The 22,756-nt window shown below is 49.3% G+C and overlaps 1 protein-coding gene across 2 annotated transcripts; it reads left to right on the plus strand.

Annotated features, from left to right (window-relative positions):
- The first annotated feature begins 785 nt into the window (after positions 1-785).
- On the plus strand, positions 786-22,165 carry ODAD4 (outer dynein arm docking complex subunit 4). Of its 2 annotated transcripts, none has more exons than XM_090291973.1 (12): positions 786-965; positions 2,902-3,033; positions 3,291-3,441; positions 4,135-4,196; positions 4,501-4,666; positions 6,020-6,244; positions 6,426-6,633; positions 11,384-11,470; positions 12,903-13,099; positions 16,372-16,472; positions 18,952-19,036; positions 21,446-22,165. In XM_090291973.1, the coding sequence occupies exons 1-12, from the start codon at positions 843-845 to the stop codon at positions 21,994-21,996; spliced, it is 2,088 nt and encodes a 695-aa protein (XP_090148099.1). In that variant the 5' UTR covers positions 786-842; the 3' UTR covers positions 21,997-22,165. The 2 variants fall into 2 exon arrangements, with proteins under 2 accessions (XP_090148099.1, XP_090148098.1); XM_090291972.1 differs by having other exon boundaries at positions 18,952-19,035; positions 21,442-22,165.
- The last annotated feature ends 591 nt before the right edge of the window (positions 22,166-22,756 follow it).

Genomic DNA, 22,756 nt, shown 5'->3' on the forward strand with positions numbered 1-22,756 from the left:
CCTTCCATAAGCAATTGCATGCCAGAGGCTTCACTTCTGCAAGCAGCCTTAGCATAGGTCACAATCTCATTGACCTTGGGAGACGATATTTTAGAAGTAATGCAGTAAATGTAAGGGTGTTTGTTGGAAGCTAGTTCACTATTTTGAGGAGCTGGAGTGAAGGGAAAAGGGAAGAATGTCAGGAAAGGCCTTGATCCAGTCCTGCCACTGGCAGAGGTTCAATAAATGTGTTCAATTGAAGGTTGAATCCAACGTTATTTTCCACTTTGTCTCATGCAGACCCCTGACATCTAGAAGGTTTTATTATCTTCCCATTCATTTGGCAGGAGGAAAATTAAAAGCTCAGAGCCCTTCCGGGCCAGTTGCAAGGTTAGTTCCGTCGGGAATGAAGACTGCCCAAGGATTACTCTGACTCCAAGCCCAGTGCTCTCTCCCCGCAGCACAGGCGGGGAACATATCCTTGCCACGTGAGCCTTATCCTTACTGGGACTTCTGCCCCCAATCCTCTTCCTATTTTTCTTGCTATAAATTTCGGACACGATTCAACTACGGAGAGGTCCGGTGGAGTGTGCGGCAGTGAACACTGTAGTGGTGCCGCCTCACACCCACCTCACGCGGAAGTCACACCTCCGCCCAGTACGCAGCCGCACAGATGCCAACGCACTTGGCCGCAGGCGGCGGGCTGTCGTCCCCTGGACTGGGGCCTGGCACGAGCAAGGGGAGGGGCCGGAAGTAGCTCTATGTATCCCGGTTGCTAAGAGACGGTACTTCCACAAGCCAGACAGGTTCTCCGGCGTCTCTTCTTCTCTTTCTCCGTTTAAGCGTCTCCGAATCCCGTCATCATGTCTAATTTAGAGGATCCAGAAACTAGCGGCTTGCGAACTACCTTTTCCTCTTACATGGCGGAGGGCGAGCGGCTCTATCTCTGCGGGGAGTTCTCTAAAGCAGTCCATAGCTTCAGCAACGTAAGTCATGTTCTAAAGCTACCAATCATCCATCACTACTTTGGATTCCTGATAACGCTGAAGTCCTGATGATGCCTGGATGACCCTATTATTTCTGTCCACTTGTTGCTGATTAATGCACCGCTGTGACAAGCCCCTGCTGAGCCATTTCCTAGCAATTCCCACCTACTTTCCGCCTGATTCTTAGTAACCATTCTGTGAGTTAACAATGACCTCTTCTCTTTTACTCAAATATTTCGTCATTGACTGGCCTCCTACAGCGCAGCCCTAATTTCCCATCATTGGCCAGGAGGTTGCCTGGGAGACTTCTTGCAAAAGTGAACTCTCAGTTGCTTATGGAAGGGGGTCAGTAAATAACTAACATTATCAAACATAACCTTAGTAAAAATTGCTCCACCCCACCCTAAGGGGATTAAGTGCTGTTTTAGGATACCAGACATACTACTAAGCACAGTATAAGTCTATGGGGGAGGTGCTGTTATTACACAATTTTGTAGATAAAAGCTGATAAAGAAATTGAGTAACATACCCAAGATCACTGAACTAGCAAGGAGCAGAGAAGGATTCAACCCCAGGCACTTAGACTCCAGTTCTGAGGTGCTAACCATCAGATGATACTTCCTTGCAAGTAAGTTTTTAGATGTTCTTATGACATCTTTTACAACAAATAGCCACTTCTTATTCCAAATGGAGGTGCAGAATAGCTCTCTTAAACCTGTCTGGAGACTCCCACTAAAGTCAAGCTTCTCAACTGGTACCCAGAGTCTTTTAGCCCTTCCATCATCAACCACACCCTAAAACCAGAAATGATTGACAAGATGGGCAAACAATTGAGGTCAAGAGCCTGCCCCCATCCATTTTCTTCTTTGGGGATCACGTTTGATCCTGGAGAACCTCAGGCTGAGAAAAAAGAACACCCTGAGGGAAGATAGCTTTGGGTGAGAAGTGGCTTTTTTTTCTCAGGAAAGAGTAGCTACTTCCTCTTCCTGGAAAAGTGGGAAGGTCTTAGAAAGGGGTATACACAGTCTGATGCTTCAGGAAGGACAGTATACCACTGACTATGGTAATGGTCTCTCAGAAGAAGAGAGGACATGGTAAGTAGGGGAAGAGTTCTGCTCCCACTTAGGGCCAATATCACGGTTTCATTTTTGTTGGCATTTTCATCTTTGTTATTTTTATTTTCTTAAAGATTTTATTTATTTTAGAGAAAGGGGAAGGGAAGAAGAAAGAGAGGGAGAGAAACATCGATGTGCAAGAGAAACATTGACTGGTTGCCTCTCTCATGCCCCCAACCAGGGACCCCCACCCACCACCCAGGCGTGTGCCCTGAGGTGGGCACATGTGCCTCTTGATCTGTAGGATGGCACTAAACCCACTGAGCCACACCAGTTACGGGGTCATTTTCATCTTAATCACCTGAAATAGTGATTAATTATCAATAAGCTCTGTAACAAAAGAGAGCTAGTGGAGCAGATAACTCAAGCTGCAGATTGTCCTAAAATCTATTTTGTTACCCTTCAGAATGCTTGCCTTTGGGATGTATTTTGAGTGTGTTGTGCATTGATTTCAGGTTTGTGGCTGAATTTGGTATTCACCAAATGTCCTAAGATTCTATTGTCTAAGTGGACTGGAGACATCCTAGACACTCAGGGAAATTCAGTATATCCACAGAGTAGTGTATTCTCACATTGTAGCCAATGGTTTCCACAATAGTGTGTGATTTCACATTGTTTAAAATGAGCCACTTGCAGATAATCAGGCTGACCAAGCAAAGATTGATAATGTGCTGCTTTTCATCAGATAAGATCCAAAGACCTGTTTGCTGCCCCAAGGAGTCCCCTGGAAACTTTGGCAGGAGGGTTTGGGCTGCTATTTCCAGTCTAGCTTCCACCTTGCCCTGCCTGGTACTCATCAACCTGAGTGGTTTCCTTTTCAGGCTCTTCAGCTTCAGAACGGAGACAAGAAGTGCCTGGTTGCCCGTTCCAAGTGCTTCCTAAAGATGGGAGAGTTGGAGAAGTCCCTGAAGGATGCTGAGACTTCACTCCAGGGTGACCCGACTTTCTGCAAGGTGATTGTGTGGCTGGAGAACTCCATCTTGCTTTAACACTGCCATTGTCTGCAGCACCCTCTGATTAGAAGTGGCAGAAGAACCAGCCAGACTGCCTAGAGTTTGATACCATTTTCTCTTTCTTCATAGGTCACTTGCCTTGCTTTCTGCCCCTCTATTCCAGCCTTGACCCTCAACCCAGGACCCTTCTCTTCCACCACACCTGAGTCCTGTAAGGCCTTGTCTGTCCATCTTGGTTTGACTTCCTCTCATTTCAGGGGATTTTACAAAAGGCTGAGACCTTGTACACCATGGGAGACTTTGAGTTTGCCTTGGTGTTCTATCATCGAGGCTATAAGCTACGGCCTGACCGGGAATTCAAAGTTGGAATTCAGAAAGCCCAGGAAGCCATCAACAACTCGGTGGGAAGTGAGTGACCATGGGGCCTTTCCCTTATCCAGGAAGTCTCTTAGAATTCTTAGGTGTGGAGGAAGGCCTGAGGTGTCTTGGATGGTGACCACCAAGAGGCCTACAGGGAGTCGCATGCTTGGATTTGACTGCTGCTGATTTTGTTAAAGATTAGGAACTGTTCACTGGGAGGGCCAACCCCTGATCCACTTTACTGAGCACTGCAGTGTCCGGTTATCCTCAAAGCCAGATAAGAAGGGCTCTTTCACTCACCCGAAGTCAGATGAGGATGCCTATTTTTGACCTGGTGTCATAAGGTAGAGTGGAGTCCTGAGCCTGGTCTTCCCCACTCTTTGGCTTCCTCTCTTACCCTCTGTGCAGCAAGAGCAGGGCTTATGTCAGGGCGGGGGGGAGGTGGTGAGGGAGGAAGGAGTAAGAGCTTGCTAGTGTAGATGGCAGAGTATGGAAATGGCATGAAATCAGAGCTCCCCTTGTTTGGAAACCTGGCTGCCATGGCCTTGGACTAGCAAGGGCTGCATAATCCTATAAAAGTATTACACCAAACCTTTACCATTTGCCTGCCAGGCTGACTCAGAACCAGCTTTGCAACAACGCCCACCATCCCCCTGCCAAAGATAGCCATTCCACACAAAAAGATGTGACAGATCATGCTGGAGGCCTGGCCAACCTGAGCCTCGGCTTCTGTCCTTGCAGGTCCTTCTTCAATTAAGCTGGAGAACAAAGGAGACCTTTCCTTCTTAAGCAAGCAGGCTGAGGTAAGGGCCCTGGTTCTGATGCTACATCCCCTCAAGGGAAGAGGTCACATGTGCCTGAGGCACACAAGCCTTAGTGGCTCTGCTGCCTGGGAGCAATTAGCCCCTACCCATCACAGGCAGCCATGGGATTCTGCTCCAGCTCTAGAAAGTTCCTGGGAGTCTAGCTATTCCCCAGCCAGAAACACTCCATGGGTCTTGGCCCACAGGGAGGTCCTGGACAAAGAGTTTGGGATCACAGACTCTGGGCCCTGGATTCTCTGTGCTCTGTGCTGAGGCTCTGTTGGGTGCTGCTCCATCTTCCCAGGATATGAAAGCCCTGCAGAAGCCGCATCCTGTGAGACAGTTCTTACATCACCCCAAGAGGGAGTCCAAGCGGAGGGGCTCGTTCAAGAGTGAGAAGACTGTCCGCCAGCTCCTGGGCGAGCTCTATGTGGACAAGGAGTATCTGGAAAAGCTCCTGTTGGACGAAGGTTTCGGACACTTTGTTTGCAACAGGAAACAAGGCAAAGGGAATCTGGGGTGGATGCTTAGTGCACAAGGCAAAGGCTGAGCCTGCCATCTAATATTAGCCAACATGTTCCTATGGACAGATTTTACTCTCATTTTACAGAAGAGGAAACTGAGCCACAGAAAGATTAAGTCACCTAAGGGCACATGTAGATAAGCAGTGACACAGCTTTCAGATTTGAATCCAGGAAGTTCAATTTCAGAACCAGTGCTCTTGAGCGCTATGGTGCCCTGGGAGGGAACTCCGAAGATTTGGGTTCCTCTACCCCCTTGTCTCTGAAGAGGGCATCCCCTTGGCCTTCAATAACTACAAAGGGCAAGGTAATCCAGCTGGGAAGCACTAGAAGGGGACTCCTAGGACACTAATACTAGAATGTCCCATGCCTTACCTGGTACAGCCCTTCCTTTTATAGACAAAGAAAGAGACCCTGAATGGGGAGTAACTTGTTCAAGGTGACAAATAAGTTAATGGTGGAGTTGATACCAGAGCCCAAGCCTCCTAACCTCTGGTCCAACAGCCTTTCTACCACACTGTGCTGGCAGTGACAGGAAATAGGATGGAGCCTTGAAATGAATGCCTTACATAAACATGCAGGATGGGAGTACTGCCATTAGCTGATAAGCCTGAGCAGGAATCACCCTTGAATCAAATAAATGGCTTTTCTCCAGAACTGACTTCCAAGGTCATCTGCAGGATTCCTTGCAGGTCTGTGTCACAAGGCAGCTTCACCACTGACACATCTGCATAACAGGCCCGAATGCTCCCCCAGGGCGAGTTTCTGTGGAGGGAAGGGGTGGCCTGAACAATACCTCACCTGGCCTTGCAGCTTTGCTACCAGCTCTAACCTCTCTGCTCAGGTGGCAAAAATGACTTGGGCACCACCACACCCCCCACTCCCCCAGCTCCCAGCTTGCACTGGCCTACTTAGCACCTGGGGAGGCACTGGGCACTGGATGCCTGGGCTGGGTCGTGCATTTAGACTTTGTCTTCTCTGGGGACACAGCTTGAAATGCGGGAGGCCTGAAGACTGGGGGCCATCCACCAGCTGCTCCTTCTATTAGCTCCTCATATCTTGCCATAAAGGGCCTATGTACTAAGCTCTGTACTGTGGGACTGCCTGAGAGGTGGAGCTCTGGCCTCATCTGGGCCCAGATAGACCCACACAGCCACCCATGTGCTCCCACTTTGCTCACTGTTTCTGCAATTCCAGGCAGAGCTCCCCACAGGGGGCCCTAAAGCTGGGGCAGGAGCCAAAAGGAGGCAACTCCCTTAGATGCCTGTTCTGGTTGGTTCCTCCTCACACCCTTTCCCACAGACCTGATCAAAGGCACCATCAAGCGCGGCCTGACTGTGGAGGACCTCATCATGACAGGCATCAACTACCTGGACTCCCGCAGTAACTTCTGGAGGCAGCAGAAGCCCATCTACGCCAGGGAACGTGACCGGAAGCTGATGCAAGAGAAATGGCTGCGGAACCGCAAACGCCGTCCTTCACAGACAGCCCATTACATCCTCAAGAGCCTGGAGGACATTGACATGCGTGGGTGGTTATTCTCAGAGGGGTGGGGATCTGCCAGGTGGGAAGGGAACAACAGAGAGGCCTGAGCCACTGGCTTCCCTGGGCTGTGGATGGTGTGGGGGGTGGGGTAAAGGGGCAGTGGGTTCTCCCCTCAGACACAAAGAGGCTGCTCCCACCTCCACATCACCTCTTCCCTTCCCAGTGCTGACCAGCGGCAGTGCTGAAGGGAGCCTTCAGAAAGCTGAGAAAGTGCTGAAGAAGGTGATGGAATGGAACAAAGAAGAGGTGCCCAACAAGGATGAACTAGTTGGAAACTTGTACAGCTGCATAGGGAATGCCCAGATTGAGCTGGGCCAGATGGTAGCAGCCCTGCAGAACCACAGAAAAGACCTGGAGATCGCCAAGGAATAGTGAGTGCCTGGGAGGCTGGGAGGCCAAGGCCCAGGGGCCTGCAGCGGGGGTGGTGGGGTGGGGTGGGGGTGGGGGGGGTAGGGTGCTGTACATCTTGGCCTTTTGCCAGGGCTGCGGATGGCTGAACTCCTAGTTTCAGCCCTGAGGTCCATCCTGTGGAGGGAGGAACCACCTGCCCAGGACTGAGGGTAAGGGGTGGAACAAGACTGTCAGCTTTTTCTGCTGCAAAGACAAGGGCATTGGCCCAAAACTCTAAAAAACTTCCAACGGTCTGACTCTTAGGGATACTTTCATGTCAACAAGCATTCCTCAACCCTGGGCAGGCCAGATGCTGCTAGTGTTGGGGACACAGCAATGACCACACGCAGGGGTCATTTCCCTGCAGCTGCAAAAGAAAAGGTGGCATAGCTAATACATCGCCATTGTGACAAGTGTCATGAAGGAGGAAAAGCACAGGACCCGGTGCTAGGAGAAGTATATCCCAGGAAGATTTGATGGGCTTTGGGGAACACATGTGGCCTGTGGGAAGGCACTGAGGCAGGCGGGGGGAAGCTTAAGGCTGGAGAGCACAGGGTATTGCCAGGGGAAGAGCGGCCAAGAGGAGGCTGGACCAAGTGGGGAGGGGGCAGATCCAGCCAGGGCCTTGCCAGACCTGGTGCTGACCAAGTGCCTGGGCTCTGGAGTCCTGCCCACCTGAGTTTTGGAACTGCACCTCCCAGGCAAGGCCCTTGACCTCTCTCAGCCTCAGTGTCTCTTCTGTCAGGTGGACATAACAACAGCCCCACCTGATGGGGAGGGGAGAGGGGAGGATGGCATGCAGAGGGCACATAAAGACCTCAGGACATTGCTGCGTAGCCATAGTAATAGTGATACCAAGTCTCCCAGAGACCAGCTCTTCCCAAACCTGATGGCTGGCTCTCAGAGGTGCCATGGCTTTCTGGGCACCTGGTTTGAACCTTTGGAGCCATTTGCGACTTTCTCCTACGTGGCTCCTACCTGCTCCACAGTTCCGAGTCTCTTTCAGCCTCCTATCATCCTGTGTCTGCGCACAGGTCAGCCCTCAGCTCTCTCTGCTTCCACTGCTCCCACGGGCACAGCACCTCCAGACACACACAGCGTTTCATCTATCAACCCTCCTGCCCATGCTGACAAATAGGCCTTGGCCCCTCATTGGCTGCAGGTTAAGACCAAGCGCCATTGCTTGGCGCTTGAGGCCCTCTCTGAACCTACTTCCGCAGAGCTCTCTGATGTCAACCCTCCATTTGGGTCAAACTGGATTTCCCGAACCTTCCTGCCTCCTGCCCTCTCCTCCTCATTCATCGGAGCTGCCCCTTCCCGATTCATTTCCCACCTGCCTACACTGTGCTGAGCAGAAATATCACATATTGGCCATTCCAGAAGCAGGAATAAAAAAGCCAACCAGCCTTGGAGACAGACCTGACTGACTCCTGGCTCTGAGCCTGTATGGATTTGATTAAGTTCCTCTCCTCAGTTTCCTCATCTCTAGTGAAGGCATAATAATACCGACTCGCAGGGATTATGAGAATTAAATAAGATACGTATATACAGTAATATGGATCCAACTATATCCCATGCCCTAAAGAAATACAAGTCTTTACTTATGACCTGACTCCCTCCCAAGCCCCAGACCTGCATATCCAACTGATTCCAAGGAATTTCCACTTGGGTGTTCCACAGGAACCCCAAATTTAACACGTCCTAAGTGGAATCCCTTACGTTCCTCCTGAACCTCTTGCTCCAGGGTTCCCTATCCAGGAGGATGTCACTAGTTGCCACTCAGTTTCCAAGAAAGAGCCCAGGCTGCTGCTCAGACACCTCCCCTGCCTCACTGCTCTCGCTCAGCTCACTCAGGTCCTGCCCATGCCGCCTCTTTCCCTCCAGTTTCCCTCCCACAGCTCAGTCCAGACCCTCCTTGCTTCTTGCCTATTTCCTCTGACCTGGATTTCCTGTGGCCCAGCTGGCCCTTCTGTGCAAAACAAATCCAATGGTCAGACAAAGTTCAAGTGCCCAGTTCGGTTGCCCTTCCTTTCCTGGCTTGTCCTGGTCTCTCTTGACCCAGCTCTCTCCAGGCCCCTGAACAACTGTGCCCCGGCCAACACCTTGTGCTCTGCTCCTGCTAGTCCCTAAATGGGACCTCCCCCTTTGCCAGCCCTTTCTTCATCAACTCTCTCCTACCTATTCTTCAAAATCTAAATAAGCATCTTCCTTCTGGAAAGCCTTCCATGTGCCCCAGGGGCGATTTATTTTTATTTATTTATTTATTTATTAAAAAATAATTTATTTATTTATTTGTTTGTTTATTTATTTATTTTATTTTTAGAGAGAGGGGAAAGGAGAAAGAGAGGGAGAGAAACATCAATGTGTGGCTGCTTCTCACATGCCCCCCAGCTGAGGACCTGGCCCACAACCCAGGCGTGTGCCATGACTGGAAATCAAACTGGCAACCTTGGTTCACAGGCCAGCATTCAATCCACTGAGCCACACCAGCCAGGGCTGGATGGGACTATATTATATTCCCTTTCTGTCCACAGCACCTGCCACAAATGGGCATGCAATAAACGTATGCTAAGTGGCTGAACAAACAGAGGTGTTCCTCAAAGTTAGTTCCTTTATAACATCCACAAACGGGCCTCCAGCCTTACTTGTGAGTTCAGTGCACCCCAGGGGCTCCCTCATTCTAACCAGCCACACCCCTCCCTTTGCCCCTCTGCCCCAAAGCCTGTCATCCTTCCAGATGAAGCTCAAATCCCAACTTGTCTAAATAGTTTCTTCAATGACCCCAGCCCTCATTTCTTTCTTTGAATCGTCTATAGATGATCTGACTGCATGCTTTCTCGTTCCTATTATATATTATTGTTATGAATAAATTACCATGTTACAACTTATTCATTAATCACACCATAACAGAGTACCCGCTTTAGAAGAGGAGGCTGACATCAGAGGTGTTGTGAGAGCAGCAGGGGCAAAATATGGTCAAGGGTCCAAGGAGAGAGGCAGGTGGGAGCCCTGCTGGGCCAACGAGGCCTCAGAGAGGACAGGGGTGTCAGCAAGGGGGGATGAGGAGGGAGTATGGTCCCGTAGGCAGAGAGACATGGCAGGGCTGGATGATCTGGGGAACTGCAGGTGGTGTGTAGGGCTAGGGGCCAGGACCTGGGGGGACCAAGGGGGGCGGAAGCCATGCTGAGGAAGAAGGACCTTAGCCTGAAGGTACTGGCAGCCAATGAGTTTGATTTTACACAAGTACTAGTGTTGTACTTGGTTCACAGCCGTGTGGGGCTGAGAGCTGGACAGGACAGTCTTCTCCCTCCCTTCCCCCGATTCCCGCCTCCCTTCACTGGGAACAACTTGACGTGAGTCATTCTGGTTCCTTTTTAATGCATTTACCTACATACTTATGTACATCTATGCATACATAGGATTTTCAAAACAAAAGCAACTCATTTCTGTTTTTCTTTCTTAAAGTGTGTTTGGGAAGGGTGTCCTTCTTTGAATGGTATTTCAGCTCGCACAGTGATTTGTGCAACTACCTCCTTGTGGGCACTTGGGCGGCCCCCTCTTTGCTATGGCAAACAGTGCTGCAGTGGAGCTCCCCAGATATGTGTGCAGATGAACGTCTTGATCAAATCTGCATTTTAGAAAGGCAGGCTGGGCACAGTGGGAAGACTGGATAGAGAAGGAGAGTCTCATTGAAGACAGGGAGCCAACTGGGTTGCAGGCATTTGAGGGGCGAAGAGGTAGTTGTGAGTGGGGGAGTGAGAGGGAATGCGGGTGGAGGGGATCTGGGGCTGGAGGAGTTTCATTTGTTAGGAAGGAGGTAATTTTGAACAGAGAGATGAGAATGTCCATATGGTAGTGATAAATAATTAGTGTCTTACTCTCTTTTCTGATGACACATGAATACCATAAAAATTTAAATAATAAGGATAAATTAAAAGTTTCCCTCATACTCTCATTTCCCTTAGGTAACCGCTGTCAATAGACTTACATTCTCTCTACTTTTAAAAATGCCCACCTTTAATTTATTTCCTTATTTTTTGATGGTTTCAAACAACACAGTTTTATTCTCTTACAGTTCTGGAGGTTATAAATATGATGGCAGTTTGGGTGAAAATCAAGGCGTTGGTAGGGCCTCTCTCCCTCTGGAGGCTCTAGGGGAGACTGGATACTTGCCTCTTCCAGCTTCTAGAGCTGCATGCATTGCATCCTTTGGCTCATGGCCCCTTCCTCCATTGCCAAAGCCAGGAGCGCAGCATCATACTACAGGCCTGCATTTATTTTTTTCCAACAAAAATGCTGTGATAAACATAGAATATACTCCTACATTCTGACTTACTAACTTAATATGTCAGGGATGTCTTTTCATATACAAAACTGCCAGTGCTAAGGCACTAATAACATTTATATTGTTTCCAATGTTTATTATTATAAACAGTGCCTTAATGGCACATTATCTTCTTCATGTAAATTCATAGAAGGGGGATTACTAGATCAAAGGGACATCTTTGCAAATTGTTGGCCGATGGCCCTCTGGAAAGGTCCTGATAATGTTCATTCTTGGCTATAGGGCATGAGAGGGCCTGTGTGTGTCATCCCGGCCAGTCTGGGCATGTCCCTCAGACTGGACCCTGAGACCCTGAGGCCAGGGCCACTGTCTCTGACTTCTTTTCTGTTTGCACAGTGCCTAGAATGACTGTTTTCTAGTGAACTTGTCATGATTCTTCCCCACAGCAACCTTCCTGATGCCAAGTCGAGAGCCCTTGACAATGTTGGCAGGGTTTTCGCCAGAGTTGGAAAATTCCAGCAAGCCATTGACACGTGAGTAACCAAGGACTGTCCCTTCCTCACCTTGGGGCCAGGACCTCCTACTCTCACTCCAGACTCCCAGCCTGGGGCCAGGATGCCAGGCACAGAGGCATAAGAAGACTCAAGTTTGGCTCCTAGCTCTGATAGGTGACCATGGGAAAGCTACTTTGTAAACTCCAGGGGCTCAAGAGTTTTATTAATGAATAGACTCAAATCAGCATTTTCTCAAAATGTCCCAGTGACGAGAATCATCTCAAGAATATGTTAGGTATGTGAATTATTTGGCCTCTTCCCTGGAAATTTCAATTTCACTGGTTTGCGTTGAAGCTCAGGGATCGGTTTTAACAAGCGTTCCAGGTTACCCTTACCCTGGGCCAGTTCAGGAATTGAACCAAGTGAGGCTGGGACGTCTTCTGACACTATTCTGTGACTCTGTGGTCATGTGGAGTCAATGGTAACAGAGTCTGAACTCTGCAGGTGGCCCAAATGCTGGACTTCTGATGTCCAACCCCGGGGCTAGTGACCTTTGCCAGTAGGGTGATTCAGCCCCTGGGAGACATTGAGGGAGGGCCTGACCTGGAGACCAGCCTGGGCTGGGTGAGCCAGCTCCTTGGTCCCACTTGCTTAGTGCAGAGACAAATGTCCTTCAGGCCCTTGTTACCTGATTGAAATAGACTTGTTCATCTCTGCTACATGGCATTTGGTTTCCTGAATGGCCCCTGGTGTCTATGTGCCAAAAGAAGAGGAGTATTAGAGTTCACCTACATATTTTTATAATAAAACATTTCTTAGCAAATATGTGCTTATTATTAAATATTAATTTGGAAAATACAGAAAAGTTGAAGAAAAATTACTCAGTCCCACCACCCAAAGACAAGTACTAATTCTAATCCAACTTTAACTTTTTAAAAAATATTTATTTATTTTTAGAGGGGAAGAGAGGCAGAGAGAGGAAAGAAACACCAATGTGTGGTTGCCTCTTGCGTGCCCACAACTGGGGACCTGGCCCATAATCCAGGCGTGTGCCCTGACTGGGAATTGAACCAGTGATCCTTTGGTTCAAAGGCCGGTGCTCAATCCACTGTGCCACACCAGCCAGCACCCAACTCTTAACATTTTAATTGATTTTTTGGTTTTCATTGCTTTCTTTTTTCTGTATTCATTTTTCTCTTATATATACTTAAGACTATTCTTAAACAGTGTTTTTATGTTATTTCAAATGACACTTGTAAACATTATTTGCAAATGTTGTATCAAATTTGACCCCACAGATGTTCCAAAATAATTTTGAAAGTTTTAACAAGTGTTATGCTTATTAACACTATCCCTTATCTAAAAGAACTGGTGGTTAGAAAACAGTTTTTATCAGTAGGAGGCCTTGACCTTCTGTGGCCAAGTGCTGGTTTAGAGATGAAGAAGCTGACCCAGTTCTTCATGTCTCCAGGTGGGAGGAGAAGATCCCTCTGGCAAAAACCACTCTGGAGAAGACCTGGCTGTTCCATGAGATTGGCCGCTGCTACTTGGAGCTGGACCAGGCCTTGGAGGCCCAGAATTATGGCAAGAAGTCCCAGCAGTGTGCCGAGGAAGAAGGGGACATTGAGTGGCAGCTGAATGCCAGTGTTCTGGTAGCACAGGCACAAGGTACAGGCTGAGAGAGGACACTATCTTTCCCAGCCCTCAGGCCCAGCTGCCACACCTGGGATGGGAATTCTGTGGGCCAAACTTAACACTGCAGTGTTGGACATCAGAAGTCCGGCAATGTGCTACTGCCCAGATTAGTTCTGATTCTGAGAGAGGGGGTCAACCCCTCCATTCTGACCAGCATAGGTGCCTATTTTGGGCTTGGAGTACCCTGAGCCGCCCCTGCCCCAGAGGAGCTCTGTTGCAGACCAGCATAACACTGTGTGGTCATCAAAACAGCGCCACCTCCTCTTGCCTGGGTGCTGCTTACATCAGCATTCTTGCATTTAATCACTATGCAAGCCCGTGATGTGGACATTGTTGTCCTTGTTTTACAGATGTGAAAACTGAGGCACTGAGTGTTTTGGCAGGTTGCCCCAGGTCACACAAGGGAACGTTTTGGAGTGATGGAAATGTTCTATCACTAGGTTGTGGCGATCATTGCACAACTCTATAAATGTACTAAAAAACCATTGAACTATATACTTAGAAATAGGTGCATTTTATAATATGTAAATTACATCTCAATGAAATTGTTTAAAAAAAACAGCACGGGTTCTGGCTGGTGTGGCTCAGTGGATTGAGTGCTGGCCTGCAAACCTAAGGGTAGCTGGTTCAATTCCCAGGCAGGGCACATGCCTGGGTTGTGGGCCAGGTTCCCAGTTGGGGGCCATACAAGAGGCAAACGATTGATGTTTCTCTCCCCTCTTTCTCCCTCCCTTCCCCTCTCTCTAAAAATAAATAAATAAACTCTTACACACACACACACACACACACACACAGCAGGAAGGGACAGGGTAAGGAGAAACAGATAAAACAAGATTGGCAATATTTTGATAATTGTTGTAGTTGAGTGATGTGTAATGGGAGTTGGCTATACCACTCCTTTTCCTTTTGTGTATATATGAAATATTTCATAATATGAAGTTGAAAAAGAAATGGCTCCAGGTTACAAGCTAATAGGTGATGGAGCTGGGACTAAAACCCAGTTCTATCCAACTCCGAAGCTCAGCCTTTGTTAAGCTGTGCTAAGCTGCTCCTCCTGCTCCAGGTACACAGCTGACACCCAGTAAGGGAGGAAATGTGACCAGTGCTATGATCAGGAGTATAATCATTCATTCGTTTATTCATACCGCAACTACTTGGTACCTTGCCAATAACAATTTCCTGGCCTTTTGTCTGAAGAGGTAACTTTTTAAATAAAAGATTTTATTTATTTATTTTTACTGAGAGCAGAAGGGAGGGAGAAAGAGAGAGAGAGACATCAATCGGTTGCCTCTTATATGCCCCCCAACTGGGGACCAAACCCACAACCCAGGCATGTACTTTAACCGGGAATTGAACCAGCGACCTTTCATTTTTCAGGACAATGCTCAACCAACTGAGCTACACTGGTTGGAGCTGAAGAGATAACTTCTAAGGAGAAACTTTAAAGATGAGAAGGCACCAGCTGTTATAAGAGCCGAGGGAACAGCACTTAGGAAGCTGGGCAGGAATTGGGCCGATTTTTTTTATAAGCTGAAGGAGACCGATGTCAGGGAGCTCCTGGGGGCCAGGGAGGATTGGAGGAAGGAGGCTGATGAGGATCCAGATTCACACAGCCTCATGGGCCTAGTTACAAATCGTAGCTTCATTCCTAAAAGCATAGAGAAAACCTCTGAAAGCTTTAAACCTAAATCACAGACATGGTTACTGTGACTTTTCCTAGAACTATTTTCTGTTCTTAGGAGGGCAATGTATAAGCTGAAGGGGAGATGGGACATACCCCTCAGGGTGGACATTATCCTGAGTTCACTCTTCAAGACTTCCAGGGCCCTGAGGGCCTCTGGAGAGCCAGGCCCCTCCCTCCTGGTCTCAGTTTCCCACTCCGGAGTTTAAAAAATCACATGCGGCAGTCTGGGAGCCACTGGATTCTAGAGGCAGCACAGCCTAGGGGACAGAGCTTGGAGGGCTCTGGGCCCTCCTAGCTCAGGGGTCTTGGGCAAGTGCCCCTCTGTGCCTCAGTTTCGTCATCTGTAAATAGGGATCATTATAGTATCTACCCATAGGGGTTGGTATAAAGAAATAAAGTAATACTTGAGCGAGTAAGCACTGAGAACGGGAGCTGGCATATAGTGGACACTCAGTGAATATTAATCTCTTCCTTCCTGCCCTCTCATCAACTTCTTGTAAGTGTATAATAGTGATGAGAAAGTTATAGGCTTCGGAAAAGCCTATTTACGGCTCAACAAAAATGTAGGTATAAATGTGTAGGTTTGTGCATGCACAGAGTGGGGAAAGAAGAGGAAAAGAGCTCCCAGAATCAAGATAACTTGAGGTGACAGACTCAGTTAAAAACAAACCAACGAAAAAAACAGTCTTTAATGTTTACTTGAATAAGTGTTGTGACTCCTCCATGGACCTGCAGTGTCAGAATGATACTGGCATTCATTCACAGTGGTCTCAGTGAATACCGTGACACTCCTTCTTTTATATATCTATATATATTTGACCACATTTACCATTTCTCTATGTACGCTCAGAGTTATTTTTGAATTGCTTTTCCATTGGAATAGCCTTAAGCAGTTTGACTTACAGACACAAGGCCCTCCTTACCCCATGGATCCTTCTTGGGCGGGGTGTGGATCTTGGGTATACACGTATTCAGGTACACGAAGAAGCTGAACTATGGGGTCCCGCACCTTGACTGGTGAGCACTTCTCTCTGTCTTCCTGAACTTGAGCTCTTCTAAAGGGCAGTCAGTCATTCCAGTCCCAGTGCCAGCGCTTACTGCTGGGGTGGGTGAGCTCAGAGTGCACCGCTGGGCGAGCTGGGCTCTCGAGAGCTCGGGTTCCAGCTGCTGGCCCACGAGTCACGTCCAACACTTCAATATTTTGTTTGGTCTCCACAGAGTTCTTTAAATAATGGAGCAAACATTTTTAACATACGTATTTCCTCTTTGGGACAATCTAAATATAGGGCAAGACTGATTTGTCCCCTTGTCCTAGAAACACATGATGTGTGCACAGGCCACCTTCCCTCATTTACGCCTTTGAATGACTCAGGTTCCCGTGTTCTGTCCTTAGTGGGGAGAGGGCCTAGGAATGTAATGAAAGGATGGCGCTGCATACCTCTGTGATGCCGCCTGAGACCTAGGGCTGACTCCAGCTCACTCAGGGTCACCCTCCCAGGCAGGCCAGGGCAGTAGCATCATGCAACACCTACCTGTGCTGTGCCTCCCCTCTGTTCTCCAGTGAAGCTGAGAGACTTCGAGTCAGCCATGAACAACTTTGAGAAGGCCCTGGAGAGAGCGAAGCTTCTCCACAACAACGAGGCACAGCAGGCCATCATCAGCGTGAGCCTTTGCCCCGGCTGGGCTGGCTGTGGGGGCGGGTTGGGAGGGGTGGGTGGGGTGGGAGGGCCCTCAGCCCCTCAGCCTTCCCAGCCGGCCATTCCACAAAGATTGGTTACCTACCAACTGCAGGGCACATTCTGGTAGGGCCGTGCATTCCAAATGCTTGCCACTGCCATCAGTTTATATAGGCACTCCATACACATATTTTTATCTGAAATAAACAAAAAATAGGAAGTTTTACAAAACATATTTATCTTTCCTCTGGACGCTGATATTTCCTATTCTAGTTTTCATTTTCTTTTATGTAATGCTGGTGGAGATCTTCTAAAGTGAATTAGGTTTTGCAGTTTCAAAAACACTACCTCCTCCATCCTGTTCAATAAGGCAGCCGCTGGCCATGTGTGGCTACTTAAATGAAAATGAATTGAAAGTAAAGGAAATTAAACATTCCGTTTCTCAGTCACACTGGCCACATTTCAAGGGCTCCGTTGCCGCATATGGCTGTGGTGCCACATAGTGCAGATCCCGAGTAGTTCCATCGCTGCAGAACTTTCTGTTGGACGGTGCTGGCTTAGGCTGTCAGCTTCAGGAGGCAGGGACCACAGGTAAAGCCATTGCTTCCAGAGCCTCTCCATGCAGATGGACAACCTCAGAGGGCAGCACGCTGAGCCTGCAGATGCATAAGCAGCTTGGCGTGAGCCCCTGGCCTCCTCCCTCCTGCTGCCAACCTGACTGCTGCCCCTAAGCTGCCCTATGTCGAAATTTCAGAGCCACCATCAGCACACAGATGGACCCCAGTAAGTGTCTGCTGGAGTGAATTATACAAGGTCCTCGTCCTTGGGGAGCTTGCCCATGGCTGAAAGAAGCCAGACTGCATAATTCATGGGCAGCACAAGGGCGTGGCTTCAGTGACCACATTGGAGGTGCGGCAGGCACTCAGGAAAGCGATCAGGGACCATGGGAGGTGACATCCTGAAAATGCTACAGTTGGTGGGGGACCTCATGCTGGCTTTGAAGGACAAGGACCGCAGGGGCTGGCCAGGCTGAAGGCAAGGGATGCCGTGGGTGCTGAGGGGTCTGTGGGAGGTAGAAAAGGAGACCCTGGCCTACATCCAGGGGCTGGGTCATGATGGCAGAAGGAGCAGGGGCAAAGAACCCCAGACAGTGGTGGACCAACCTGGACTTGAAGGTCTAGGAATGGCCAAGAAGCCACCTGACCTTGGACTTTTAGGGGGCGAGATCGTGGTGTATGAAGACCATGGTGAAACCATTTTTTTCCCTATCATGGGGGAAAAATTGCTCCCTAAGTGACCTCGCCATGTGGCAGTCCACGCCCTGCTTTCACCTGGCCCAGGACAGTTCAGGCCTGTCACCTTGTTCTCTTTCTCAGAGGGGGCTGGCTCCCTGAATGTGTACTTTGCTTTTAAATCAGGCCTCCCGAGGGAGAGTGCTCCCCTTCACTGAAGCCCAGCCGTGTGCCCCTCAGTCCACACGCATGGTCTCTCCCATTTCATCCTCTTCCACATGATCATCCTGCAAACATTTGGAGAGATCATGGCAGTTAAATCAGGAAATATTTGCTGACCACACGTCGGCCTGGACTGTCCAGCCCAAGGTGATAGCCATGGCCCTGGCCCTCAGGAAGCCTGCTGTCAGCAGGAAAGTTATAACAAAACCCCCCTGTTCATGACCAGTGCCCTAGGGACCAGGGGACTGGGTGTGAGAAGGCCCCCGCAGGGGGGTTTGAGGTCACCTGGAGTGCTGGGCAGGGTTTTGAACAGTTGAGAGGCAGAGAGAAGTACCTGTGGGGCCAAGCAACCCCATGGCCCTAAGCGACTCCTCATGGGACCCCTGACCTTTTACCCACACGGATAGCATCTCTAGACAGGAAGACATACAGGGGTGCAGACCAACAATGTACAAGAGCGTCCAGGCCTGGTCGTCATTCAGTACGTGGTTCCGAGTGTCTACTGGTGCTCCGCCCGTGAGTTCCAGCCCCCCAGGGAACCTGCAGTCACCCTGGAAGGCCCTCTGAAGCAGGCCAGCCCCAGGCCCACCCCGCAGCGTGTGTCTGAGTTCCTTCCATGGCTTGCTGCCCTGCTGCAGCCTTAGGGATTTGCATGGGGTCTTTGCATTGGCTGAAAGCTTTAGGTAAAAAAGGTAGAGATCAGTAAATACACACACTTTCAAAATACGTGCCTAAGCCCAAGGGAAATGAAGTTAGAGTTCCCTGCAGTCATGTCCCTCATACCATTTAGCCTGGGTATTTCCAAGTCTTTAGGTATCTGGGTAGAAGCCTTCAGAGGAGCCAGGAGCAATCAAGGGGTTTGGGTAGTGCAGAGCCCTGTCTCCTGGGGCTGGGACTTGGGTGAAAGGGGAAGTGTAGGTGCCAAATAGGGGTTATGAGAGTTTATTGGCTCCTCTATTACCCACAGGCTTTGTTTGTTTGTTTTTAATCTATGATTATTTTTGCTCACAGGCTTTGGACGATGCCAACAAGGGCATCATTGATGAGCTGAAGAAAACGAACTACGGTGATTTATTCAAAGAAAAGAAAGAGAAAGGTGAGCTCCTGGAGCCCCTGAGACTGTAGCTTTGGAAGTTTCCCTCTGCATTCTCTTCTGTCAGTCCCAGCCGCGCCTTCCAGTAGCTTCTCCAGTCCCAGGGCGTAGCACGGTCTACCAAGCATTCTGGTTTCAGCGCCAGCAGCAGCCCCAGCCTTTTCCCAGAGCAGGAAAGGGAGGCGATCCAGCCCAACTTGGGCTGGGGTCTGAGCCTACACTGTCTGCCCAGAGAGCCCACCCCTCTATTCCTTCAATTAATTCATCAAATATTTGCTGAGCACTTATCAAATGCCAGGAAGGTGTGAGATTTGGGGGAGACAGAGGCTCAGTCAGAGGCCACAGTCTATTCATTGGAAAGGCCAGGCGATTAGAGTTGTCCCCAAATGGGCTCTTGCAGGTGGGTGCTGAACCGGAAGACCTGCTCTGCTGTGAGCACAGGCAAAACACTCTGTCTTCCCTGGGGAGGCAGGGAAGGTTCCGAAGAGGAAAAATCATCCTTTTCAGGCTCCAAAAGATGCCCAAGGAGACCTTTCCAGGTGCGAGATGGAAGAGGGAAAGCATTTCTGGCAGAGAATAGCAGGAGCAAAGACAGAGGCAGAATTACAGTAATTTACACTTTGGGGGCTCTTCCTCTGTGCCAGGCATCTCATTCTGGGTTTGGCATCTCATTCAGTCCTCACCATCCTAGGAGATAGGTACTCTTTGGGGGCAGTGGAAGCTGAGTGAAGCCAAGTGATCTGCCTGGGTCACACAACAGTCTAATTAGAGCCACTCTGTCCCCTGCTGTGTGACGCTGCTCTTTGGGGCCAGCATGGGTAGAGAAGGGGGAGGGGGAGGGGACAGTGGGGCACGTGGGTGGACTGAGGTGCAGAGACGGATCTACCTTATCACATTCTTTCTCTCAAGGCCTCGGGAAGTAAAGAGGCCTTTGACTCCCTGGCTCCAGGCTCTCTGAAGAAAGTAAGAAAAGAGGAGGTGGCTGGGACTCCAGGACCCCAGACCCCACCAGGTCATTAGGGATGGACCCCAGAGGGAATGATGGATAAGAGAAGTTGATCTCTATTCAGTGCTTCCCACATGCCAGGCACTCCTCCCGGGACTTAATACACTATATTCTGACTCATCTGATCCCACAAGAACACTATGAAATAAGTATTATTATTCACTTGGTTTTATGGATGGCATGGAGGCAGAGGGGTTGAAGTCCCACAGTGGTTTTCTCTCTGGGGCAGCCTGGCTCTAGAGCACAGGATTTGTCCATGTTCCCAGTGACAAGACACCTCTGTCTGCCCTTCTGTGGTGCCCTAGCCATATCGCAGGGACTCTGCAGCCAAGAGGACAGAGCTGCCTCCAGGGCCCAAGGCCAAAGCCCTCTTATCCGGGCATGGTAGTGGGGACCTGGGTGTGGTGTCTGTGGGCACCTGAGCAGCCCTTTATTAACCAGCACCTGTCCTGTGGTGGCAGGATCCCCTCGGAGAGGCTCTTCCTCTGCCCCATATGACCTGGGAGCTACTCTCAGAAGCCAAAGCAACAGATGTGAAGGGACACACCTGGGAAATGGCAAATGCTCCAAGCATCCACCCTCACATGCCCTCGCCAACCTTGGAGGGCCTTGTGCTGGGGAAGGAGTCGTTCCAAGAACTCACAGGGAATGCTCTGTGGCCAGGCACTTCCCTCCCCGAACAGCAGGTGGCAGCATTGCATAGTCTTCACCACCAAATGGCAGCCTTTTTCCAGCGGTGAATGGAGCCCCAGTAGGCACCTTCGAGACCAGGGGCTTCCAGGAAGAGAATGTTGAGGTGACTCAGGAGGAGATTGGTGACTTTTCTCTTTAGCTGGTAAAAACAAGGAGCAAGGATCCCTCTGGGTTTAAAATAGCTCTCCAGCTGAACCTGCCGCTAGCAGTCTGTTCATATTTTACAGGGAACCTCCCAGCAAATGATGAAATGTACTTCCCAGGGACAAAGAGAAATGCAGAATGAGGCTACTGGAGAAAAGACTCTCTCTGCTCTGTACTTTCCCAGCACCTATGCTATTTCTTGTAGGGAAAGAGAATATGCTGTGGGGGCAGACTGTCTTGGGTTCAGATTCTGACTCCGCATTTATTTGCGGTGTGACTATGGCATGTGATTTCTCTCTCTCAGTCTCAGGTCCCTGGACTACAAACTCGAATCAATGACAGTATACACTTTCATGACACTATGCACTTATGATTGAATGGTATAATCGGTGCAGCTCACATGATGCCTGGAACAGGGCTGGTGCTCAGTAACGCATGAGACCCTTTCTCTCCTTTTGGAAAGGAGTGCTTCTCCTAGAAGCACAGGCCCCCACAGGCTGGAGTTCACCCGGGCTGGGAGATGGACCAACTTTTACCTTTCTCTCCTCCTTCCTCTTGCTTTTCGGTAGAGGCTGCTGCATTGGATCATACATCGACGATGGCAAAGGGGAAGGAAACCATCAGAAGAGGGAGAGATGAACGTGAGAAAGTGATGAAGCAGTGGGAAAGATGGCACATGGACAACAAGAAAGACACAGAAGATGACTTGTCTTACGAAGACGTTCTGACCATCACAGCAAGTGGACAAGAAGAAAATAGGCAGAGAGAAGTAGAAAAAAGCAGCTCCTCAGGAAGAGAAATGGGAGCCATGGGGAGAGATTCGGGAGATGTTGCCAAGAGACTGTCTGGAGAACTAGGCATAAGATCAGGAGAAACAGGCAGCAAAGTATCAGAAGTGAGCAGAAGGGAATCAAGAGAAATTTACAGGAGGCCTTCAAATCTGGATCAAAAACTCTCAGAAGAATTAATCAAAAGGGAATCAGAAGGACAAGAGGAGAGTCTTTCAGAAGCTGGCAGAAGAGAGTCAGAAAAACTAGGGAAAATAGAATTAGGAGAAATAGGAGAAATGAAAACAGAAAATGCTGAAAAAATGGAAAAAGATGAAAAGGAAGATGAGTAAACCAACTGTTAAGTAGGCATTAGGATCAGGAGGCTGGTGTTCACAGGCACCATGGGGATCTTAGTAAACTAGACTTCAGTTGAGATTTTTTTTAATAGGAAAAAATGTGGCCTAGACCCTGCAGGTCACCTCTGCCTCTTTCTGTTAGTTTCCCCTTTAAATATATATCTTTCACTCTTACAAATCCTGAGTCTATCATTTTGCCCCCTCACCCCCACCCATTCTCAGAAGAGCCTTAGAGAGTGAATGGCTTAGCTGGGTACCACTTCCCACGCAGAACTCCAACTGCATGAGCAACACAGAGGCCCCCAAACAAGGCCTGAGCTAGAGTGTGATCAAGGTGTGAAGCTTGCTCCTCTTGCCCAGGCCCTGTCCAAGAACCTCATGAAGAAAGAGAAAGGTGCTAAGAAGAGTTTCAGGAGGGGGAGAAACAGGTGAGCTCTAAGAACCAGGACAGCTTAAAGGCGGGAGGAAAGAGAAAGGCCTGGGAGTAGAGGTCTGTTCGCCCAGCTGCTGACGATCTTGCGGAGTACCTACTTTGTGCCGCGCACTGTAGGAGGCTCTGTGGAAGAAATAATGATGGGACAGCCTCAACCATCACTCAGTGAGAGAGACCTACTCGTAAATCGTAAGCTCTGAAAGCAGAATGACGTGCATGTTGGCAGTAATAGGGGACCTGGACTCTGGCAGCCCAAAGAGAAAAAGTTTCCTGCCCAAGAACAGGAAGCAGCCTGGGAGTAGGAGCTAGGGCTGGTCCAAG

This window comes from Furipterus horrens, unplaced genomic scaffold, assembly GCF_987537825.1.
Source record: "Furipterus horrens unplaced genomic scaffold, mFurHor1.1.pri manual_scaffold_11, whole genome shotgun sequence".
Lineage (NCBI taxonomy): Eukaryota > Metazoa > Chordata > Mammalia > Chiroptera > Furipteridae > Furipterus > Furipterus horrens.

What these genes read in the sequence shown, in the direction of transcription:
- ODAD4 (XM_090291972.1), top strand. Translation starts at nt 843, where the DNA reads ATGTCTAATTTAGAGGATCCAGAAACTAGCGGCTTGCGAACTACCTTT. An exon ending in CCTGGAGGACATTGACATGC is followed by an intron (nt 6,245 to 6,425) that starts GTGGGTGGTTAT and finishes TTCCCTTCCCAG; the next exon opens with TGCTGACCAGCGGCAGTGCT. An exon ending in CTGGAGATCGCCAAGGAATA is followed by an intron (nt 6,634 to 11,383) that starts GTGAGTGCCTGG and finishes TCTTCCCCACAG; the next exon opens with CAACCTTCCTGATGCCAAGT.